The 24,904-nt window shown below is 51.4% G+C and overlaps 1 protein-coding gene across 11 annotated transcripts in view; it reads right to left on the bottom strand.

Moving 5' to 3' along the window:
- Positions 1 to 1,645: 1,645 nt before the first annotated feature.
- FAM234A (family with sequence similarity 234 member A) overlaps positions 1,646 to 24,904 on the bottom strand; it is a 59,331-nt gene continuing 36,072 nt past the window's right edge. For 4 of the 11 annotated variants that reach the window (XM_058285617.2, XM_058285614.2, XM_058285615.2 and 1 more), the window contains 12 exons: positions 13,188 to 13,360; positions 11,726 to 12,029; positions 6,515 to 6,631; positions 5,984 to 6,175; positions 4,913 to 5,043; positions 4,425 to 4,557; positions 4,130 to 4,250; positions 3,584 to 3,724; positions 3,258 to 3,333; positions 2,871 to 3,020; positions 2,546 to 2,648; positions 1,646 to 2,481 (listed from right to left, as the gene is read on the bottom strand). In XM_058285617.2, coding sequence (XP_058141600.1) covers positions 2,270 to 2,481; positions 2,546 to 2,648; positions 2,871 to 3,020; positions 3,258 to 3,333; positions 3,584 to 3,724; positions 4,130 to 4,250; positions 4,425 to 4,557; positions 4,913 to 5,043; positions 5,984 to 6,175; positions 6,515 to 6,631; positions 11,726 to 11,996 — 1,647 coding nt within the window. In that variant the 5' untranslated portion in view covers positions 11,997 to 12,029; positions 13,188 to 13,360 and the 3' untranslated portion in view covers positions 1,646 to 2,269. Of the gene's footprint in view, positions 2,482 to 2,545; positions 2,649 to 2,870; positions 3,021 to 3,257; positions 3,334 to 3,583; positions 3,725 to 4,129; positions 4,251 to 4,424; positions 4,558 to 4,912; positions 5,044 to 5,983; positions 6,176 to 6,514; positions 6,632 to 11,725; positions 12,030 to 12,315; positions 12,444 to 12,530; positions 12,670 to 13,187; positions 13,361 to 24,904 lie in introns of those variants that run through there. The other 7 variants (XM_058285616.2, XM_071211110.1, XM_058285613.2 and 4 more) reach the window with 4 other exon arrangements.

The raw sequence follows: 24,904 nt of genomic DNA on the forward strand, positions 1-24,904 counted from the left end.
ACCTTCACTTTGCCTCGCGCGCCCACCTGTCTTCAGCACCCCCAAGAGTCAGGCAGAAAGGGGGAGCACAAAGCCAAGCAGGCGGTCCCAACAGGCCCTTGTCCTCCGACGAGGAAACGCGGGGGGGCAACGGCCAGGGCAGGGGCAGCTGTGCCCGCCGTTACCTCGAGCCACGGCCACTCCCTCCCGGCGAGTCTGGAACCATCTCTGCACGTCCCCTGGCCGTCACTGCCGCGCCCCCGACTGTCCCACGGGCACGCCGCCCGACTGCCTCGCAGCAGCGCCCTCCCCAGATCTGTGCGCAGACGGCGCCAGCGTTCCCCCAGGGCCGAGGCACAGCTGGACCCCGGCGGGGCGCAGGGCCTTCGTGGCGGGCGCGACTGTGTGGAGCCCCCCCACGCTCGAGGCCCGACTCCTTCGGGGGGCGCAGCTGTAAGTGGCCTTAGCTGGAGAGGGCCGCCCCCGCCCCACACCCACCCAGCTGGCACAGGCCCTCCTGCCCCCGCCCCACGCCCACCCAGCTGGCGCAGGCCCTCCTGCCCCCACCACCTCTGGCACAGAAATAAGAGCCTTGTTCTCTGAGCCCATTTTCCAGGCCCGTCCTGCCGTGATCTGGCTTGCAATGCACGCTCCTCGACGTGTGCGCCTTGCCGTGCGCATGCATGAGGCAGTGAAGAGGCGGTGACGGCGAGGGAGGGGCCCCTTGGGGTTGAGGCTCAGCCCGGGCTGGACTTACGCTGCAGGCTTTGGGGGATTTGGCATTCCCGGGGCTTCTTGTCAGGACAACCGGTGAGCAGGAAGCAGGGGCTCCTAGCCTTGACCTGGGGGCATGTGGGGTCTCCTGGCCTCGACCTGGGGGGTAGGGGGGCTCCCTGGCCTTGCCCTGGGGGGGTTGTGGGGGCTCCTGGCCTCGACCTGGGGGGTAGGGGGACTCCTGGCCTTGTCCTGGGTGGGTGTGGGGGTTCTTGGCCTTGGTCTGGGGGTACAGGGGCTCCTGGCCTCGACCTGGGGGTAGTGTGGGGGCCCCTGGCCTTGATCCCGGCATCTCCCGGGCCGTGTGGGCTGGGGGCTAGGGGGTGCCAGGGCGGCGGGTCACTGGGAGGCCCTGTCAAGGGAGGGACCCCACCCTCCAGCACAGGCGGCCCCTTGGCCCCCACCGTCTGCCGCCTATCGGCTCTTGCGACCTGCCCCGGGCTCAGGGCGCAGCCTTTCCTGGGGACCCCACCCTGTGTGCTTGGGCACCCCGCTCTGCTCACTGCTCTCCTTGGGGGCTTTTCTCTCGGTGAAGGGACTGCTCTGCCCGTGGCGGGCGGGGGGCTGGACGACAGGCCATCCAAGCTGGGCCCTCGCGGCCCCCGCCTGCCTCGCAGGGGGAAGCTCTGTGCCTGGCGCCTTTGGAAAAGGGTGTCCCTGGCTGAACGTCCACAGGAAGTTCCTGTGAGTCCCTGGAAACCACCCCGACCGCGCCCCGGGGGCCCTACCTGGGGCGGCCCTCACCCTCGGGGGGAACAGCCCCCCGGGACCCTGTGCTAAGAGGCGCAGCTGCGGTGGGAAGGGGCCCTGCCCGTCCGGAACAGGCCGCGCACCGCCGCCCACCATGCGCGCTCCCTTCCTCGGGATCGGTGGGCCCGCGGACAAGGGGGCGTTTCCAGTGCAGACATGTTTATTCGCTCGCTTCTCCTGGCGGGGGCAGCGCTGGTCACCGGGCTGGGCTGCTCCCAGCCCGGGGGGCAGAGGCACCTGGCGCCCTCGGGAGCAACAAGGCACAGAGGTGAGACGGCGAGGCACTTGAGCCCCGTGGGCGCAGGGGCCGCCACAGGGGGCTGGGGGCCGCGTGGACGGAGGTGCAAGCTGCCCACTGCGGGCAGTCCAGGCATGAGCGGCCTGTGTGCACGGCACCGCTGGGCAGGTGCTGGTGCCCCCCTGCCAGGAGGCCCTCTCCAGCGTCCCCTCCGCGCAGGCTGGGTCACTCAGGTTCCCAAGGGCTGCTGGGAGCGAGGAACAGGGGCCCTGGGGCTGGAGCAGAGCGGGTGCTGCGGTGGCGTGGGGACGCCGGGCTCTGCCCCAAGCACAGCCTTGGCCAAGCGACCACGGAGGTGAGGTCAGGGAGGGGGTGCTGCTCGCGGCCCTGGCCTTGGAACCTGTCGCAGCCCCTCTCCCACCCCAACCACCTGCAGAAGAGGGAGGCGCGGGCGGGGCGGCGGGGGCCGGCGGAGGTGCCACGCCCCGCCATCGTCCGGCAGCGCCGCTGCTCCGTGCGCGGCGGGCGTCAGGCCGCGCTCCGGTACCGCAGCCGGGAGAAGTGGTCCCTGACGGCCTGGTCGCTCTCCGGCCCGCCTGCACCCAAGCGGACCACCCTGCCGCCCGGGACGAGGTCGCGCACTTTGTGCTTGGCCACGGAGACCAGGCCGGGCGCGGCGGGGCCTGCTGGGCCCGTCAGCAGGATGCAGGCGGCGTGGCGGCTCGGCTCCAGCAGGACCACTGTGGGGACACGGGGTCAGGGCCTGCCCGGTGCCCCCACCCCGCGGGCGCGCCCGGTGCTCACCCTCAACAGCGGCGATGCCGGCGGAGATGTTAGCGAGCTCCAGGAGGACGGCGGGCAGGCTGGGGTGGAACATGTAGAGGCGGTGCGGGGCGCCCCTGGCGTCCTGGGGGGCGGCAAGCTCTCACCGCCCGCTCTGCCTGCGCCGCGGCGAGCCCTGCGCCTCCTCCCTGAGCGCACCAGCAGGGGCTTCTCCCTAACGCCCTTGCCCACCCCTGCCCTGCAGGCCGCCGTGTCCCGGCAGCCCAGCGCCTCCCCCTGCCCTGCATGCGCGTCACCCGGCAGCCCCCCACGCTGGCACAGGGGGCCCCTCGCTGCAGCCCTGTACCGTCTGGTTCTCGCCGATGTGGAGGCCCCAGAAGAAGAAGGCCGAGCGGCCGTCTGCAGTCAGCAGGCTGGCGGACCGGGGGCTCCCAGGGTGGCCCCAGAGAGCCTGGCTCCACAGAACGGCCCCCGAGCGCAGGTCCAGCAGCAGGACCTGAGGGAGGAGGTGGGGCCTGGCTGCACCCACGCGCTGGCACAGCACTGCCGGCCACGCGCCCCGGCAGGCCTGGCCGCGGTGGCTCTCTGGGCCGACAGGACCACCGCTGGCCCACCGAGGCCCCTTATCCCAGCAGCGGCCTCCAGAGAAGCCCCTGGGAGTCCCTGTCTGCCGGTGGGACTAGTTACCCCAAGCTAAGCACAGAGGGGGGCCTCAGGAGGAGGGGCGGCCCACCTGCCGGTCGACGCCGGTTCCGTTTTCAATGACCACTGCCACGGTGTCTGGTGTGTAGTGACCAAGGGTGGGCTTCCTGGGAGAACAGGGGAGAGCAGCCAGCAAGTCTCTGCAGGGAGGCGGGGACCCTGGGGACGCCGGGGCAGCACCCCTCTCCTCCCTGGGCTGCACCCGCTCACGCTGGGCCCCGGGCAGGAGCAGAGGCCAGTGAGGAGGGGGCGAGGGCGGCACCAGTGATGGGCGGAGGCCCTTGACCCTGGGGCCCGCGAAGGGCAGACCTGCTGCCCGGCGCCCACCGCGGCGTCTCCTGGAGGAGGCCCGCGTACCTCAGCACCTGGGCTGTGCCGATGGCCCAGCTGCGGGTCAGCCCCTGCCCGTCCAGCAGCTCACAGGCGTTGGAGCTCACGAGAAGCACGTCCGGGCCGGTTTTCCCAGGAATATGCATCAGGTGGCGGACGGCTCCGGAGCTGAACGAGGAGGGCAGGGAGAAGAGCAGGTCGGAGGGCAGCGGCTTGGACACGGGAGAAGAGCAGGTCGGAGGGCAGCGGCTTGGACACGGGGCCCTCGGGGTTGCCGCCTGCAGGTCCCTGCGAGCAGGTCCCCAGGCGTCCTGGCTCTCTCGTTTGGAAGCAGCAGGGCTCCCCTGAGACGAGGGACGCACACTGCCGGGCGCTCGCCTCTCCCTGGGTTTTCCCTCTGCTTTGGGTGCCAGCTTCTCACGCTTGAGCCCAGAACGGCCCAGCGATACCCAACAGCACAGCCTCTGGCCCCGCGGTCTGCTCAGTGCTCCTGCTCCCCAGAGCCCGTGCGGGGCGCCCGGGCGGGCGTGGGGGAGGGGCGGGCCTCCGCAGAAGGGCGCTCCCGGCACCCACCTGAGCAGCGGCGTCCCGGTGCCGACCCTGCTCTCCCAGACGGGGTCGGTCCTGAGCAGGCTCCCTCTTCCCGTCACCTCCTCGTAGAGACGCTTCAGGGAGCAGCCGCAGAGAGAGCTTGCTATCCAGAGAGGCGCCGTCAGCCAGCTCCCAGCAGCACTGTGCCTCCCCGCCTTGGGGACCACCAGCCCCCACACGGCCGGGCGCCGCCCCCCACGAGCAGCACACGGGTGTGTGGGTGTCGGGGGACACCAGCACCCCCCAGGGCTGCCTCGGGGCGCACAGGCTCACGCACCACAGGGCAGGAGGACGTAGTGGGCGCCCGTCCTGGTGACGTGGAGGAGGGCGCCGCTCTCGCCGTCCAGCCCGAGGCTGCCTCTGCGGCCGATCTGGAGCCCAGTGCCGCCCGAGTGCAGGTAGCCGCTCACCTACAGCGCCCGGCGGGGAGAAGCGTTTCACGGGCGCCAAGGCAGAGTCCAAGGTGCCCTCAGTCTTGAGAAAAGACGGCTTTGGCGCAGAGCACAGGCGATGCTGACGCCCGGTGCTCTGGCGTCGGTGCTGAGCACCTGCTAGGCCCCCGGGCCCCCGCGGTCCTGAGACCCTACCCGGCCAAGCGGGCTCCATGGGGAGCCTCATGGTGGCTGCTGGGAGGAGGCGTGGCCGGGTCAGGGGCGGGGGGCCGAGGGGGACAGGTCAGGCGGGTTCTGCCGGGAAGCGGCCGCAGGGGCCTCCTGTGCCCCGAGGCCCGAGCAGCAGGCCCCGGGCTTGGGAGGCAGCACGTACCTCCGTCCCCTCCCTGGTGAGCACCAGCAGGTCTGGGGTCCCGTCGCCATCGCCATCAGGCACGTGGAGCAGAGGGCTCAGGACAGAAGCGTTGCCCCCGAAGCTGCTGGAGCGGCTCCACAGGACTGCCCCTAGAAGCCACCACGTAAGCCCTGCTGTCCCGGCGCGCGTCCAGGAAGACGGCACGCACGCGTTGTTGCGCGCACGTGCACACGAAACAGCTCTGGAGAGTTTTACACCCAAGTGCTCCACGGGTGTTTCTGGGAAGGCAGTTGTGTCCTTCCTTCTTTGCTCGTCTGCACGTTCTAACACGTGGCGTTAAACGAGCACTGCCTGGGGCCCCTCAGTGTCGGTGCTGACCCTTGAGGCACTCGCGCCCGGTTCCGTGCAGAGGGCGGCCTGCCCCGAGGAGGGAAGGGCCTGCACGCAGGCCGCTGCCCGCCGCAGAGGCCCTGCCCGGCCCGGCCGCCGCCCGGCTGGCGGCCCACCTGCCCGCGCACAGGAGGAGGAAGGGGCGGCGAGCCTCCTCCAGGGGAGGTTGGGGCGGCTCCGCCCAGCAGCGCCTGCCCAGGTGGCCTCATCCCAACGCTTTTTCACACCGATCCCTCCACTCTTAAAACACTGCCAGCCTGCTCTCTATTCCCTCCACAGCCTTAAAATTACAGTTCTAAGGGAAACGCAAACACCTCCTGAGTCTGGGGTCCGGGCACAGAGCACCCTCGGAGCCTGGGCAGGGCTGCCCCCGCCCCCCCGCCTGCTCTCCCTTGGTGCCTGAACACGGCTTGCAGGGGCTCGAGGCGCTGCGGCCTGCAGGCAGCGCATCAGCGGCTCAGCCCGTCCTGCGGGGTTGCCAGGGCCCCCCCCCCCCCCCCCCCGCGCATCTAGCAGTGCCCGCCTCCCAGTGGGTGTGCCATCAAGAGCGAGCAGGATTTAACGCTGAGAGGAGGAAGCGCGGCCCTGAGGACTGGAGGCCTGGGGTGCGGCCTCCACCAGCCGGGACCACATCCTGGCCCTGACCTCCCAGCTCCAACCCCCATGTGGCCACCTGCCCACACCACCCGAACGGCCTACCTGTGAGCGAGCTGACTGCCGTGAAAGAACCGGATACGCCCACGAGGACGCAGGCAGAAGACGCCCCGCTGTCCTGTGGCTGGGGGACGGCACACTCCACGAGGGCGACGTCCTGGGCCACGGGCATCTCCCAGAGCACGCTGCCGTTGGCCCCTGACACTGCCGCCAGCACGGTGCAGGGAGAGGGGACGCCTGGGGGAGACCCGGGGCAATGCCGAGAGCGCCGCCACCCCAGGGCCCAGCCAGCGAGCCCCTCTCCCAGCCCTTGCTTGCCCCTCCCCAGGCCCCTGGCTGCAGCTCAGCACCCAGGCGCTGCCTTTCCCCTGCAACCTGGCACCAACGCCAGACTCGGGAGGCTCAGCAGCCAGGGGGCTGGGACAGCCCTGCCAGCTCAGGAAGAAGGCAAGGCAAAGGGTTCCAGAAATCTACAATTTCCTTCTCCCAAACACTATGCAAAAGTGTCAGAGCAACCCAAACAAAGACTCCTCTTCCTACAGGGGGTCCCTCTGTTTTTTATGAAACTCAAATTACCGTCATTGCCACAGGATCCATTTGGATTGTTGCTGCTGTTGACGTTTTTATAAAGAAACAGGACATCTTGGATCCTGTCCCTGTTTATGTCCTCCATGGCCATAAAGTTGTAAGCGACTGGAAAAGAAAACCACAAATGGGGTTCCATGGGACTGGCTCAGAGGACAGCTCCTGTCCAGCACGAGCCACTTCCCTCCCTGAGCTTCTGCCGCTGGGACCTGGAGCCCGTGGGAACCCCAACCACGCCATCACCCCAAGGGCAGAGCTCCTCCATGGGATGCATGCGACCCGATGCCAACATCAGGTGGACACCAGGGCTCCTGGGTTACCTGAGCAACACCTTCTGCTCAGGCACGAGCCCCCTGACCGATGCAGGACCTAAACAGTTCACACCTCCTCGCTCAGTTACCCCTGCTTTCATTCAAGGGCTCAAATGATAAACCACAGGCCTTAAAAGTCACACACTACAAGAACAGAATAAGTCACACACCAGAGGCAGGACTTCCAAAATGGTGGCGCCAGTGCTTGGTGAATCCTTTCCCAGAAAAGGAGAACTCAAAGCCACTGCCGCCAGCCTCCCACCCCCCCCCCCCCGGCCCCTCTGGACCTGGCCTCAACCAATGAGCACGCTCCAGCATTTCCTGCCTGTCTCTGAGAACATTATTATAGCCTGTGTATGTTAAAGTCCCAGAAAAGTACAACTTTTATATTGAATAAGCCTCTGGAAATCAGGTTTGGATGTGAGATACAGCCTCTTCAACACATTGAACCAAGGGCCCAATGGTGGAGAACTGATTGCCAAAGCACCACATAAGAACACAACCCTGAAATTCCTAAGAATGATGGGAAACAAGATCGAAAACAAAGGTGCAATGTTTCTACTGCAATGGTACAAGTTAATTCATTCTTAGAGAAATTAGATCTGCAAGACTATGATCTTGGAAGGCAAAGTACGACTGCATTTGCTACCATACTTGCTCAAAACAAGCAATTAGGGAAAATAAACGTAAACCATCCTATACTGTATGGTGGACAGGAAACGCCCACAATCCATTTATTTACTTATTTTAAAGATATATTTCTATTTATTTCTCTCCCTTTTCCCCCTCCGTTGTCTGCTCTGTGTCCATTTGCTGTGTTTTCTTCTGTGTCTGCTTGTATTCTTGTCAGCCGCACCAGGAAACTGAGTCTCTTTTTAGTTGCATCATCTTGCTGTGTCACCTCTCCATGTGTGCGGCACCACTCCTGGGAGGGCTGTGCTCTTCTCAGGCGGGCCAGTTCTCCTTGCACGTGGGGCTCCCCTACGTGGGGGACACCCGCTATGTGGCAAGAGACTCCTTGTGCGCATCAGCACTGCGTGTGGGCCAGCTCCACACGGGTCAGGAGGCCCTGTGTTTGAACTCTGGACCTCCCATGTGGTAGGTGGATGCTCTATCAGTTGAGCCATATCCACTTCCCCACATTTCACTTAAGCCACATGTTAAAGGAAAATCACTGCCTGTTGAATTGCACATGTAACCATGATGTAAAAATAAAGGTACAACACAGTCATGTGATGTGCTGTAGCTCCACATTACATGACACTGCCCAGATGGCGGCAACGATACAGGGGGAGTGGGGCCTGGCACACCTGCACAATCAGTGGAAACAAATCCCACACGCACTACCATCTACGTCTGGGGAAATAAAATTGGTGAGGCTACATGTGTGGCATGTTACAACTTAGTTCAAATAGGTCGTCTGCAACCACACAACATGGATGTGGAGCCACTGGCGGTAGATGATTGTGTGCATCTTGCAGAAGTCTCCAATGGCCTTAGAAAGCATCTTTATTAGACACCAACTTATGGAGAAGCTCAAGGTCACTCAACTAATGCAGGTTTTGCCCTTGTACCAATAGGTCAACATTGACAAAAAACGAGTTCTAAAATAATTTTCATTTATTTGTCTATTTTCACAGTCATCAATATTTTGCCTATTAAATTAATTTTCTTACATAAACTTAAAAAGGCAATGATAAAATGAGACAAAATGAAAACAATCACAATAGGACTTTGGAAATTAAACAGAATACAACAAATTGGGAAGTGTTTATTTAAGGAAAACACTAAGCCCTGGTAAGAGCAGTGGGCGTCTGGGGCCCTTCCGCCTGGGCTGTCTCTGAAGCCGCCCACCATACTGGGTGGGGCGCGCAGCAGACAGGAAGACTAACCAGAAATTTAACCGGAGCTCCAGAAAATGCCAATCACAGTTGGTTTTGATAAGATATCACATATTTTTGGCACTCTGGAAGGCTTCATGCACAATTAGAAGAGACTAAAGAGGGCCCTAGCTATCTAGCTATCTATGAGGTCAAAATAATTAAATCCAAATATCAAAGCCACACAAAGATATTACAAGAAAAGAAAAATAAATTCAATATTTCTCATTAATGTAGACATAACAATCTTCAAGACAAATTATCAAGCCAAATTCAGCAAGTTAAAAAAGTTATATACCATGATCAAGTGGGGTTTATCTTAGGAGTGCAAGGTTGGTTTACTATCTGAAAACTAATTAATATAATATGCCATATTACTAGAATAAAGGACAAAAACCACACGATGGTCTCATAGACACAGAAAAAGCATTTGACTAAATCCAACACCTTTTAAAACTCCAATGCCTTTCAACATCCTGGGAGTGAAGATGACCAGCTCAGCCTCCTGAAGGGCCCTGCAGCCCTGCAGCTGACAGCCCAGAATCAACGGGGAAGGCTAACACCGGGAAGGAGATCAGGATGTCCACTCCTACCACCTCCACTCAACAGTGTACTAGAAGTTCTAGCGAGGACAGCCAGGCAAGAAAAAGAAATAAACGACAATCAGGTTGGGAAGGAATAAATAAACTGTTTTTGCAGATGACACGATCCTGACGAAGGGAACCCTAAAGCGCACAGGCACACGCAGACCACCAGAGGACAAAGCGAGCTCAGCAAAGTCACAAGCAAAATGGTCAGTGCATGAGATCAGAAGCTCTCCATACTATCAAAGAACAGCCTGGAAAGTAAATTCAGAGAACAATTTCATTCACAGTAGCATCAAAGAGAGTACAATACTTAGGAATAAATTTAATAAAGTAACTGCAAGACTTGTACAATGAACACTGTAATACACGACCGAAAGTAATGATGTAAATAAATGAAGAAATACTCCATATACATGGACCAGAATAGTCAATATTGTTAGGAACGCAAGTCTACCCAAACTAATCTACAGATTCTTACTTTTTCCATCAAAATCCCAGCAGGCTTTCTTGCAGAAATTGACACACTGATCCTAAAATTTATTTGAAAAAGCAAAAGACCCAGAAGAGTCGAAACAATTCTGAAGGCAAAAAAGCAGGAACAAAGTTGGAGGACTTATGCTTCTGGATTTCAAAACTTACTATAAAATTATAATATGTAAGAAAATGTGGTACTGGCATACCAACAGACAAATAAATCATTGGAAAGACTTGATGGTCAACTGTTTTCAACAAAGGCACCAAGACAATTCACTGGGGAAAGGATCGTATTCTTAACAAATGGTCCTGGCACAGCTGGGCATCAATGGTAAAGCCATTCCCTCCCAGATCCAGGAAGACTCTGCAGGGGTCAGCAGCCGTGTGGGGTGCTGGGGACTGAGCCTGCCTCCGTGCCTCGGCACAGTCCTGCGGGGAAGGGTGCTGTGCCCAGAAATTCCACCACTGGTTTCTCCCAAACACTGTGCACAAAAACTAATTCAAAAAAGACAACCTACAGAATGAGAGAAAATATTTGGAAATCATATAGCTGACAAGAGTTTAATATCCAGAACATATAAAGAACTCCTGAAACCTCAAACAAAAAGACGAACTGATTGAAAAAATGGGCCAAGGACATGATTAAGTATTTCCCCAAAGAAGATATGTAAATGGCCAATGAGCACATGGAAAGATGCATACCATTAGCCATTAGGGAAATGCAAATCAAAACAGTAAAGACAGACACTAACAAGTGTTGGTATTGCTGGTAGGAATGTAAAATGGTATAATTGCTTTGGAAAACAGCTTGGCAGTTTCTTAGAAAGTTAAACATAAATTTACCACAATGCCCAACAAATCTTTTCCTAGCAATCTACCTAAGAGAGAGAAAAAGATTTGTCTACACAGAGATTTGTACATGAATGTGTATAGCAGCATTATTACTGATAACCAAAAACTGGAAACAATCTGAATATCCATCAGCTGGTGATGCATAAACAATATGACCTACTCATAGGAATGAATACTCTGCAGCAAAAAAAAGGAGCACACATTTTATGACATGGATTAAGCTCGAAACATTTTACTAAGTGAAAAAAGACACAAAAGGTTACATTTTGTATAATTCCATCTATGTGAAATGTCTAGAAAAGTCTGGAAACAGAAAACAGGTTGGTGGTTGCCCAGGCTGGGGTTGGGTGGGAATTAATGGCATATGATCATTAGGAACTTTTTGGGGTTGATAGAAATGTCCTAAAACAAGATTGCGACGATAGCTGCATAACTAAAAATTGACTAAAATGCATATTACTGCACCCTGTCTCAAAATTAAGCAGAAAATTAGAAATTCTGAACAGGGTTGACCCTAAGTGGTAAGCTTAATAAACAAGAAATTCTCTTTCTTCCACCAGAGAAACTCTGAAGTCTGAGCAAGCAATTCGCACCCTCCAACATGGTCACTAGGTATACTGTTCTCCCAGTCTAAGAAAGAGAAAAGGCTGACTCAGTCTCCTTCCATGAAGGCCGAGACTCCACCCTGCCCTTTACCCTCGCTCACTAGAATAGCTGGAGCAGCTCAGGAAGATTGGACTGCAAAATCTGCTGTGTATTTTTCGCATTTCATGATAGTCTGCAATATCTATTCAGCCAGTTGCTCTGTTTAATGACTTTTTTTATTCAGAAAAGTAACCAAATGGATTGTTTTCATTTAGTCACCTGAACCATACTTCCTTAAACAGGAGAACAGGCTGCCATCCTTGCATTTTCACTTCGCTGCCCTATAGCACCCTAAAACTCCAGGAAATCCTCAGTTATAGAACTGGCAGCCACTTAGGGTTGATTCACTGTCAAAGACCACTTTCAGACTCCCTGACACAATCCTGACCCCCCGCCATACCCTGGGTAAGAGTGGTTTGGAGTGTCACTGGAAGCCAGGATCTTAAGACTCACCTGCCGTGTTATAACTGATCCTCCACGTTCGCTGTGACACAGGCCTCTCTGGACACGGGATAATGAACGAGACGATAAATATCACAAAAAGGCAGGTAAATATTGAAAGGAAAAAAGCCACCGTTCGGCATCGGGAGAGCCGGGACTGTGGGGGTGTGTTCTTTTTAAAGCTGTCTTCCTTTTCAGTTTGGTTTCCCAGATTCTCCTGTGATTCCCCATCCTCATTCTTCAAGGGGTGGATTTCAGCTTCTACATCCTTACTGTCCATCATCACGTGCACATTCCAAGGCTTAACTCTCCGTCACTGCATCAACAAAACAAGGGTTAACCAAGGCCAGCCGCCCCCGCGGGGAGCTCAGGTGCAGACCACCTTCAGGGCTCGGCCATTTTCAGCTGCCCAGGAGCCCGATTACAGCCATGACGCAGCCCCTTAGCTTACAAAGTAAACGCTGACTAAATGTTAGGGTGCCAGTCTTAAAATACCCCACTTGAGCAGATCTTTAATTAATCTAGAGAGCAAATGGGCGATTCAGAGCCAGCAGGCAGGAAGGATTTTACTCCTAACAGGCTCATGCTTCCAGCCTACGTACCTGGCACAAGCTGAGACAGCTGCAGGGAGGGGCTGGGGCTGCGCTGGGGCTGGGGATAATAAACCACACGTTAAACTTTAACTAGTCCCTCCTCTTAGTCGGGGCACATCTGACGGCCTTCGATCTGCCTGAAGGAAGGAGGCAAAAGGTGGCCCAGCTGAAAACCCGGTGAAACCACCACTTCTCAAACATGAGCGCCCCAGAGGGTCACGGACCCCGAGTTAAAGCACCATCAGCGGAAGGCGGGCTCTGAAGTCACGGCCTTGCCACTGACGGTGTGACCTGCGGCAACCTGCTTGATGTGGCTGTGCCTCAGTTTTCTTATCGTAATAGAGACATAATATCTACTTTAGAAGGCTGTCATAGGGTTCAAGTTAGTAGATACATATAAAGCACTTACAACAGCATCTGGTTCATATCCAGTCCTCAAATATGAGCCAATTATTGTTATCAGTAAGACAAAACAAGCAAAAGTCACAGGGCGGAGGACGGCAGGCGGCTGGAGGACTCAGGAGAGTGGGCAGGACTCCCTGGCCTGCGTCCTCTCCTCCTCCCCCTCCTGCCGGCTGAGCCGCTGAGCGGAGGTGGGGGAGCGGCCAGGCAGCCGTCTTAGGACACAGGATGGGAAACGTGAAGACAGGGAAGAGGCTAGTCCCTGCCCTGGAAACCGCTGCAGCACAGCACAGCTATTTCCACTAGGAGGCCCTCCCGACCCCGCGCCAGAGGACAAATGCATGTCTTAGTGAGAAGGGGATTGACCACGAGCGCACAAGCAAGGACCTGGGGGGATCTTCCCCAAACCAGTTCAAAGTGAAAATGGGAGTTTTTTGTTTTGCTTTAATATATTTTTAAGACAGAAGTTGTGAACTTACAAAACAATCATGCACACGTGCAGAATTCCCATACAACAGCTGTTCACCAACAGACCACACTGTTGTGGAACATTTGTTCAGATTATGAGATAATTAGGGAGTGGGTGTAGCTCAATGTTTTCAGTGTCTGCTTCCTATGTACGAAGTCCTGGGTTCAATCCCTGGTATACCTCCTTTAAAAAAAATGATAATTTCATCATTCAATTGTCACTAACTATGGTCCATAGTGTGCAACTGTACATTTTTTCCATACTCCTCTATTACTATTATTATTTTTTTAAAGATTTATTTATTTAATTCCCCCCCTCCCTCGGTTGTCTGTTCTCTGTGTCTGTTTGCTGCGTCTTGTTTCTTTGTCCGCTTCTGTTGTTGTCAGCGGCATGGGAAGTGTGGGCGGCACCATTCCTGGGCAGGCTGCACTCTCTTTCACGCTAGGCGGCTCTCCTTACGGGGCGCACTCCTTGCGCGTGGGGCTCCCCTGTGCGGGGGACACCCCTGCGTGGCAGGGCACTCCTTGCGCCCATCAGCACTGCGCATGGGCCAGCTCCACACGGATCAAGGAGGCCCGGGGTTTGAACCGCGGACCTCCCATGTGGTAGACGGACACCCTAACCACTGGGCCAAGTCCGCTTCCCACTCCTCTATTATTAACACAGTACATCTTTGACATTGATGCAAGAATATTATGTATTGCTGTTAACTATAGCCCATAGGTTACATTAATTGCATTTTTCCAGTGCGTCTCCACATTCCACCACCCTGCAACAGTGATGCACATCCATTCTAGTTCACAGAAGGACATTCTTGCATTTATACTATTAACCACAATTCTCATCTACCTCTGGGTTTACTATGTTATTCAGTCGAGCCACGGTTTTTATAAGGAAAAAAAAAGAAATGGGGTAGTTGAAAAGAAAAACAAGTAAAAAAACACAAGGGATGCCAGGGGTCTCGTGAGGAGGGTACGTGCTGTCGCAGGCACATCTGACGGGCCCCTGCCCTGAGCGGCTCATGAGCCACGGTTTAGCTATCATTGCGCAGGTCCAAGGCCCGCACGGCTCCTTGCTCGGCCGACTGCTCAAGGACAGCAGCTTTTAGTCTCTGAGAAGAGCTACACATTTACACCATTCTGTCTGGTTTTGCCTTGAGACATTATCTTACTCCTGAAAGCAAAGCTGAAAAGGTCTGTTTAATATTCTTTAGGGAACTAAGTGCAGAGAGTAAACTTCTAAAATGAGATTAACAGAAAACGAGTTCAGGTAGTTCTAGGATTTTCAGAGCTGCTTAAGTGAAGAAATTTTAATAAGCACATTTTCCAGCTATCACCACTGCCATCAATTCTGAATTGTATATACTTTATTATTTGAGAAGAAAACTTCTGGCTTGTGTAAAGCACTTAGCTATTTTGGTCCTTTTTGAACAGTCTACAAGTTATACTGAAAGAAGAGAAGGGACAATACTGCTCTTGTAAGGGTAAGGCCACATTGGGAAAATAGGAATAGAACTACATTGGGAGGTGGGAATTGCAGGCGCCTTCAGATACATAAATGACTTAAGGCAGCCTCCAAGGAGAGTGCCAGTAAATAACTCAGGACTGCCCACAAGAAAAGTGCCAATAAATAACATGGGGCTTTTAGAAGAAAAAAATAGATAGGCTATCTTCAGCTATCCGCAGTGTTCCGCTTCTGTGCCGGCTTGCTTGCTCGTAGCCCCCCTTCCCCTCCTAAAAGGCTATAAAACACCTCTTCCCTGAGACTCGGGGCTGCTCTCTCCTCTGCATAGTAGAGATTGATTGCTTGAGTGATTGAGCTCCCACCTACCACACAGGTGGTCCATGGTTCGGTTCCCAGTACCTCCTGTCGTGAGCTGGAGTGACAGGCAGGCACCGCAAGCTGACACAAGATGATGCAACAAGAGACACAAGAAAAAAAACATAATGAGAGACACAACAAAGTAGGGAGCAGAGGGTCCCAGTGCCTCCTAAAGAAGACAAGCCAGACAGAGCTGACGTGATGGGCAGGCACAGCAAGCTGACACAAGGTGATGCAACAAGAGACACAGGAGGAAAGCATAATGAGAAACACAGCAAAGCAGGGAACCGAGGTGGCTCAAGAGATTAGGCACCTCCTCCCACACTGGAGGTCCTGGGTTCAGTTTCCAGTGCCTCCTAAAGAAACAAAAAGGAATTCAGACTCGCACAGCAAGTGTAAACAATGAAGGGGTGGGGAGAAATTAAATAAAATAAATCTTTAAAAAAAAAAAAAAGGCTCGTTCTAGAAAAGGGCCAAGAAAGATGGACCACAAGAGACTGTTTTTTCCTCAATTTTTTACTGTCTGACTACAATTATTTTTCTATAACAATTTAATACGACCCATTAAAAAACCTGTGCACTTTCTCTTTAGTGCTGAGACATGAGTTTTGGTGTCTTGGAAGTCAGAAAAGGTGTGCCCGTCCAAGGTAATCAGACACAAAGGAAATCCAACAGTGAGTCAGGACCACCGCCCAGGACTCACCACACCCAGCGCCCAGCGAGGCAGGCGGAGGCAGCAGGTCAGGAGGTGAAGAGCCAGCAGCAGAGCCAGGCAGCGCTCAGCGCCAGGGCCTGGGGCCAGGGCTTCAGAACAGACAAAAGCTCATTTACTCAGCAACTCTGATCAGCTCATTCCCAAAGAGGGAATATTTGCATGTTTAAAGCACACAAGTTCCTTTGGCAAAGAATGAAAACTTGAGAAATATCAAATTCTAGTTTCAGTTCTATTACTTAACAACGAGAAACTCAAGCTCTCTGAGCCACAGCTGCCCTCATCTTATCAGAAGCAAGAGCGTCACCAAGGGGGTGTGGAGAGCACCCCTAAAGCTGTCGAGCACGACGCAGAAACAAGCCGCAGCCGTCGGTTACTCTGGAGTAGAGAGCACAGGGCAAGACAGATGACCATCACAACCAGCCCGTGGCCATGTGTCCCAGACCCCAGCCGCAGTGCCACCTGGAGACTGGTGGCACTAGCTCCCAGCCAGCTCGTCTGCACTGGGAATCTAATCCATCAAATTTGAGCCCTGGATCTGGGGGTGTAAAGTCTTTGGTAAAGTGCATCCCCCACCAAGCCCGTGAATGCACGAGGGACTTAGGCCTTCCAAAGCAGGGGTTCTTAACAGGCGTCCACGGCCCCCACGGGCTCTGTGGAAGGATTTCAGGAGGTCTGTGAGCTTGAAATGAAAAAAAATCAACTTCTTGTCTTCAGTTTCTCTGACCTCTAACTGAAATCTAGCATTTCCTCCACTTATGAATGTACACAATACATTACAGTAGTATTCCATGGTTTTCACCTGACAGCAAAGGGATCCGTGGAACAAAAAAGGTCGAGAACCTTGTTCTAAAGTGATGATTCTCAACCTTGGTGTGGCAGTTTGATATTATTTATGAGTTCCAAAAAGGAGATATAGATTTGGTTTATAAACTGGTCTGTTCCTCTGCATGAGATTGCATGAGATTCAGCTGAGCCGTCTGATTAAATTATGTTAAGATTAGGGCTTAGATTCAACCATGTCATTAGTGTGTGGCTCAGCACTGAGTGCCAGCCCCCTTGGTGGGCTGATAAAACAGACTCTCACATGAAGTAGAGACACAAAGAACAGAGGGAGAGAGACAGCTCATTAGCACAGCAGGGGCCCCGGGGAGAGAGAGGAGCCTGATAGTCCACAGCTGAGCTTGTGAAGAGACCAGAGCTGCTGAGCCCAGAAAGGAGCTAGCCCCAGGGAGAGAGGAGCCCTCTGCCAGCCTGCAGCTGAGACCAGAAGAAGCTGGGGCCACGGAGCCCTAAGAGGAAGAGGAAGGCTGGACCCTCGCAGACGTCACCGCCATCTTGCTTCAACACGTGGCAACAGATGTTGGTGAGGGAAGTAACTTATGCTTTATGGCCTTGGGACTTTAAGCTTCTACCCCAAATAAACGCCCTTTATAAAAGCCCACAGACTGCTGGTACTTTGCCTCGGCGCCCCTCTGGCCGACTTACACCCTTGGTTGTCCTTGGGAACCACTTGGGTGCTTTCACCATCCTGACAGCATGCTCCGGGCCAATCAAATCAGCCTGGGGGCGGGGGCAGGCCCAGCCAGAGCAGGTTTAAACGCTGTCCAGGTGACTCCACTGTGCAGCCGAGGTGGAGAACCACCACCCTGGGGTCTACCTCGTTTGACTCACTGCTGCTTTAGCCGTCAGACAGCGAAGACCAGCTTTCTCTGGCCTCCAGGTGCAGCCTGCCCTCCCCACTCCCGCCTGGGGCAAACAGGAGGAGGGGCTTGAGCGGAGCCTCTCCCCTCAGCCACGCCCACCGGGCTGGGCGTCTCTTCCTCGGAATTCTCAGCAAACTTGTTCAAGTGAATCCAGATGTGGACGCTGAGCCTGGAAGAGCTCGTTTCCCTCGTCATTCTCCTGTTCCCTTGACTCCACAGGTGTGTAAAACCCAGGCCAGAGAACGACACAAGGTGGAATGTACTTTAGGCTTTTTATTTAAAAAAATCAGCAATAATGTACGTGATACATTTGAAAGGTATGAAACTGAAAATGTCCCTCTTGTTACCCCTCACCTGGACAGGTACGTTACTATCTTTTCATGGCTCCTTTCAGCAATATTCTGTGCATCGACAGCACAGAGCACAGACTAAAATGTGTTTTATTTATTTATTTATTTAATTTATTTCTCTCCCCTTCCCCCCCCACCCCAGTTGTCTGTTCTCTGTGTCTATTTGCTGCGTTGTCTTTGCCGGCTTCTGTTGTTGTCAGCGGCACAGGAATCTGTGTTTCTTTTTGTCGCTTCATCTTGCTGTGTCAGCTCTCTGTGTGTGTGGCACCATTCCTGGGCAGGCTGCTGTTTCTTTCGCGCTGGGCGGCTCTCCTTCCAGGGCGCCCTCCTTGCGCGTGGGGCTCCCCTACGCGGGGGACACCCCTGCGTGGCAGGGCACTCCTTGCGCATCAGCACTGCGCATGGGCCAGTTCCACACGTGTCAAGGAGGCCCGGGGTTTGAACCGTAGACCTCCCATGTGGTAGACGGACGCCCTAACCACTGGGCCAAGTCCGCCGCCTAAAATGTGTTTTTTAAATGTAACTAGTCGGGAAGTGGACTTGGCCCAGTGGTTAGGGCGTCCGTTTACCACATGGAAGGTCCGCGGTTCAAACCCCGGGCCTCCTTGACCCGTGTGGAGCTGGCCCATGCGCAGTGCTGATGTGCACAAGGAGTGCCCTGCCACGCAGGGGTGTCCCCCGCGTAGGGGAGCCCCACGCACAAGGAGTGCTCCTGGAAGGAGAGCCGCCCAGCGCGAAGGAGAGAGCAGCCTGCCCAGGAATGGCGCCGCCCACACTTCCCGTGCCGCTGACGACAACAGAAGCGGACAAAGAAACAAGACGCAGCAAAAAGACACAGAAAACAGACAACAGGGGGAGGGGAGGGGAATTAAATAAATAAAAATAAATCTTTAAAAAATAAAATAAAATAAATGTAACTAGTCAAGTTATAAATTTGACCTCTGGAGGTTAAAGGAAAAACAAATTCAGGCTATCTTCTCATCTCAACTGCACTATTTAATAGTGCATCTTGTGGCGGGAGCAGAGGGAATACTGGAAAGCGTTTCTGAAAGAACAAACATTTCCCCCACCCCGCCTGTCTCTGACACGACTTCAAAGCAGAAAAGGGGGCTCGTGCTCTAAACGCTCACTGCAAAACGGATGGGAAGCTGTAAACCCCCCTCTTGGGGTTTACAGTTGGGCCAGTGGCCTCGTATACAGGGAGGCTGACGAGAGGAACACATGCTCTGGCTTTCCTGCTTTGCAATCATTTCTGAAATGGGTATCTGCCAACTCTGAGTAGGATTGTTTTTAGTTATTTTCTGTATGTTTTAAATATTTAATCTAAAATAATTTTCAGTTTTCAAAGAAGAGAAAAGTGCCCATATTAGCGACTACTGTTACTGGGGATATGTAAAATTGCTGCAAGTGTAGAGCACATCACATGCATAAAGGAAGACAAAAACAAAGGCAAAACTAGTGCAGGTATCTGACCTCATCAAGAGGCCTCCTGGGACCAGGTGCGAGGCTCTGGAGGCCAGGGCCAGCCCAGCCGAGGCAGCAAGGCCCCTGGGCCCCGGGCTGGCCGCCAGGCGGGAAGGTGCCAAACGTGTGGGGTAAGGAAGGGCTTGTAAGCATGACCCAAAAGGCAGAAATCATAAAGAAAAATACTGAAGGACTACCCCAAACATATTTGAAACTTCTACATGACAGAGGAGGAAATTATTTGTCATATAAATGAAATAGAATTTATTCAGAAATATTCTTAAGAGACTTCACAAACCTACAAAAGAAAGACAAAAAAAACCCCAGTGGAAAAACAGGAGAGTAAGACATGACTAGCAATTTACCAAAGAACCAATTTATTCAAAAGGCCAGTAAACGTATGATAATATGTTCACTCTTAGTAGTAATCACAAAACAACAAATTTAGAAAATAAGTACCATTTTCACCTCTTAGATTAATAAAGGTTAAAATTTTTTAAATATGTATTGTAGAGTGTAGAGCAACAGGTATAATAGTAAGTTAGTGGGAGTTTAAAATGATACAAATCCTTCAAGAAATAATCTGACAATAACTATCAAACTAATTTAAAATAACTTTAACATATACTTTTTTTTTAAAGGTTCACTTTTCATTTATTTCTCTCCTCATCCCCTCCCTCCCCCCAGTTGTCTGTTCTCAGTGTCCATTTTGCTGCGTGTTCTTGTTTTTGTCTGCTTCTGTTGTCAGCAGCACGGGAATCTGTGTTTCTTTTGGTTGCATCATCTTGTGTGTCAGCTCTCCGTGTGTGCAGCACCATTCCTGGGCAGGCTGCACTTTCTTACAGGGTGCACTCCTTACAGGGCGCACTCCTTGTGCATGGGGCTCACTCCTTGTGCATGGGGCTCCCCTATGCGGGGGACACCCCTGCGTGGCACGGCACTCCTTGCGCGCATCAGCGCTGCACATGGACCAACTCCATACGGGTCAAGGAGGCCCGGGGTTTGAACTGCAGATCTCCCATGTGGTAGACGGACACCCTATCCACTGGGCCAAGTCTGCTTCCCAACATATACTTTCAAAAGAGCACATCTTTAGATTAAGCCGTCTAACTTCTAAGATTTTATCCTATGGAAATACTTGGATAAATGTACAAAAACTTTTATACATGGTGGTTCACCATAGCATTGCTTATAATAATTACTAAACACCCAAAATATCTATCCATAAAAGACTAAATAAATTATTCACGACTACAACACATGACTATATTGAAGTAACTAAATAACCACTGAAATGATATGAATATTTAAATATGAATTTACTGACAAAACGTTCAAATAAGGGAAAATCAGGTTATAGATTAGTTTGTAGATTATGACTCTATTTCCATAAAAATGTATATTCATTAACATGGGAAAAAGTTTAGAAGGATGAACGTCAAATGTTAAAAACTGAAGTAACAGAATTTCAAGTAACATTTTTTCTTCTTTTCCCTTTTTCAGTAGTGTAGAATCTGCCTTCCTATTAGGATTGGTGATGGTTTAATAAAAAGCTAGTTAAATTGGAGAATCAAAAATTGATACTTAGCTTAAATATTTTATTTTTACTTAAAACATAAATATATATATATGTATTCACTGACCCTCTAAAATAGAAAAGCCTTTTCTTTGAGTGTGGGTCTGATAAATGGAGTTCTGAACTCATTTTCTTACATAAATCACACCAGTAATTTCACTAGTTTTTTTTTTTTTAAGTGCAAAGAAAATTTAGTAATCTGAATGTGGAATCCTTTTGGTTTATAAGAATATATTGTAATCTTCTACAGTTATCTATAACTAACCTAACTGTAATTATTTAAATTGACTTACACCTTTATCAAGTCTTTCTAAAAAATTCAACTAGTTTTCATAGAAACAACTATTTTTTGCATTCTTCATCTGTTTCTATAATATTTAATTATATTGATTAATATAATAAACATAATGGGCATAAGCAGTATTGAGAGTACTCTTTTTGGAAAAGCAGACACTTTAGATGGTGGGAGCAGAACTCTATAAACTGACCAAACAGTAGCCTACCGTCCACGGGCCAACACCAACGTGTTTAGAGGGACGGGGGGCCCAGATAACTCAGCCAGTCAGTTAATTGGCAATCACTTAAGAGAGGATTCAACTATGTTTTTCTTCAGTGATCATATATTAGCTGCACACATTTTTAGATTTGAACTTGTATGCAGAGACCTATAAATCATTAGTGAAATAAATTCAAATAGATCTAAATAAATGGAAAGATATTTTTGCATCCATGGATTAGAAGACTTAAAATCATTAAAGATGTCAATATGAACCCAAAGCGATCTAAAGATTTAATGTAATTCCAACCAAATTCCAACAGCCTTCTTCACAGAAATGGAAACTCTAATCATTAAATTTAGGGGGAGCCAACTCAGAGTCAGAATCTAGGTTACCAGAGGTGGGGTGGGGCAGGGAATGCAGTGAAGGCTTAAAATGCCCAGGGCTGTTTGGAATGATGCGAATGTTCTGGTAATGGATGGTGGTGACAGTAGCACACAACACTGTGACTATAATTTACAGCACTGAAATACACATTTGAATGTGATTAAAAGGGGAAATGTTAGATTGTGTATACAGTAACAGAAAAAATCCATGGACCTGCACTACACAATGTGAACCCGAAGTTAAACCACGGATCACAGTCAGTAGTAATACTATTACACAGACACGCTGCCGTCACTCTAACAAGTATTGCACACCAACGCGAGGCGTTAATAATAGGCTGGGGGAAGCGGATGTGGCTCAAGCAGCGGAGTGCCTGCTTCCCACTAGGGAGGTCCTGGGTTCAGTTCCTGTTGCCTCCTGAAAACAACAAGTAAAACAAACAAACAAACCAACTCAGGGGAGCCAGTGTGGCGCAGTGTTTGAGCACTGGCTTCCCACAAATGACGTCCCAGGTTCAATCCCAGCCCCTGGTATCTTACAATTAATAATAATAGGCTGTTATATATGGGAATCCTGCATTTTATGCAAATTGTTCTATGAACCTACAACTTCTCTTATTAAAAAAAAATCTTATGGAAGGGCAAGGGAACCCAAATAGAAAAAAACCATCTTGAAAAGGAAAATAGAAATGAAAGGATTCACACTTCCTCATTTCAAAACATATTACAAAGCTACAGGAATCAATGTGGTACTGGCACAAGGACAGACAAAACATATAGACCAAAGAAACAGAACTGAGAGCAGAAATAAACCCTTACATCTGCGGCCAGTTATTATTTATTTACTTTTAGGAAGTACTAGGGACTGAACCTGGGACCTCGCAGTGCACAGCAGGTGCTCAACCATGGAGCTACACCTGCTCTGCTATGGTCAATGGATTTTTTACAACAGAGCAAGTACACTCAATGGGAAAAAAGAGTCTCTTCAACAAATGGTGCTGGAAAAACTGGATATCCTCATGCAAAAGAATTAAAGTGGGCCCCCATTTCATTCCATTTATAAAAATTAACTAAAAATGGATAAAAAACCTATATATATGAACTAAAACTATTTAAGTCTTAGAACAGAGAAATGCCTTCAGGACCTTGTATTAGGCAGTAGATTCTTAAACTTTACATCAATAGCACAAGGAACAAAAGAAAATTAGACATCAAAATTAAAAACTTTGAGCATTTAAGGATATTATCAAGAAGGTGAAAAACAGCCAAGAGAATGGGAGGAAATATTTGGAAATCATGCATCTGGTAAGAGTTTAATATACAAAAAAAATTTTTCAGGTGCCGGGACAGGAGATTAAACCCAGAACCTTGTATATGGGAAGCCGGCAGGCAGCCACTGAGCCGCACTGGCTCCTCTGAGTTGGTTTATTCCATTTGTTTGTTTTTAGGAGGCACGGGGATCAAACCTGGGACCTTGTATGTGGGAAGCAGGCGCTCAACCACTTGAGCTACATCTGCTCAAAAACTCCTACAACTCAGATGATGAAGTAGTTAGATTCTAGTGAAGTAGTTTCACTACTTTTTAGTCAAATCTGAGTTTGTTCTTAATACCCATTCTTGAGAATCATGAAGTATCTTATACCAGAAGGCCCAAATCCCAGAATAAATGATGAAAAGAAGATTTGCTGGCATTCCATACTAATATATATTGTTTAAGCTTTCCTTAAAATAAGTAACTAAAAGAACATAAAAGAAAATCTCAGAAGTAGTTTACTGCTAATATATACACGTATTATTATAAAAGGTGTATTCTGGTTTTGTTAAAACCCTTCTTGACTTTTCTACAAAGAACACTTTTAACTTAATAAAAATGTTAATTTTGGATGGGGAAAAAACAAGAACAAAACAAAAAAACTCCTACAACTCAACAAGACAAGCAACTTGGGAAACGGACTTTGGCCCAGTGGTTAGGGCGTCCGTCTACCACATGGGAGGTCCGCGGTTCAAACCCCGGGCCTCCTTGACCCGTGTGGAGCTGGCCCATGCGCAGTGCTGATGCACGCAAGGAGTACCGTGCCACACAGGGGTGTCCCCCGCGTAGGGGAGCCCCACACGCAAGGAGTGCACCCATAAGGAGAGCCGCCCAGTGCGAAGGAGGGAGCAGCCTGCCGAGGAATGGCGCCGCCCACCCTTCCTGTGCCGCTGACGACAACAGAAGCGGACAAAGAAACAAGACGCAGCAAAAAGACACAGAAAACAGATAACCGGGAGAGGGGAGGGGAATTAAATAAATAAAAATAAATCTTTAAAAAAAAAAAAAAAGACAAGCAACTCAATTAAAAAATGGGCCAAGGATTTGAACAGATGTTTTTTCAAAGGTATTCAATGCCCACTAAGTATGTGAAAACATGCTCAACATACATAGCCATTAGGGAAAAGCAAATAAAAACCATAATGATATACCACCTCACACCCACTAGAATGGCTATAATTTTTAAAAATTAAAAAAACAACAACAACAGAAAATGACAAGTGCTGGTGAGAATGTAGATTAAAAGGAATCCTCGTACATTACTGGTGGGAATGTAAAATACAGCAGCCACTGTGGAAAACAGTTTGGTAGCTCCTCAGAAAGTTAAACAAGGAATTACTATATGACAGGGCAATCCCGAGTTCTACACATATCTCAAAGAATTTAAAGCAGGGATTCAAACAGATTTTGCACACCAGTGTTCAAAGGAATGTTATTCACAATAGCTAAAAGGTGGAAGCAATGCAGGTGCATACCAGCAGACGAACAGCTCAACAAAATGTGTCTATCCCTACAACGGCATACTGCTAAGCATTAAAAAGGAATGAAGGGAAGTGGACATGGCTCAACAGATAGAGCATCCGCCTACCACATGGGAGGTCCAGGGTTCAAACCCAGGGCCTCCTGACCCATGTAGTGAGCTGGCCCACGGGCAGTGCTGCCGTGTGCAAGGAGTGCCATGCCATGCAGGGGTGTCCCCCACGTAGGGGAGCCCCATGCACGAGGAGTGTGCCCCGCGTGTAAAAATTGCAGCCTGCCCGAGTGGCGCCACACACATGGAGAGCTGATGCAGTAAGATGACACAACAAAAAGAGACAGATTCCTGGTGCTGCCGAGAATGCAAGCAGACACAGAAGAACACACAGCAAATGGACACAGAGAGCAGACAACTGGTGGGGGAGGC

This window comes from Dasypus novemcinctus, chromosome 23 (assembly GCF_030445035.2).
Source record: "Dasypus novemcinctus isolate mDasNov1 chromosome 23, mDasNov1.1.hap2, whole genome shotgun sequence".
NCBI classification, from domain to species: domain Eukaryota; kingdom Metazoa; phylum Chordata; class Mammalia; order Cingulata; family Dasypodidae; genus Dasypus; species Dasypus novemcinctus.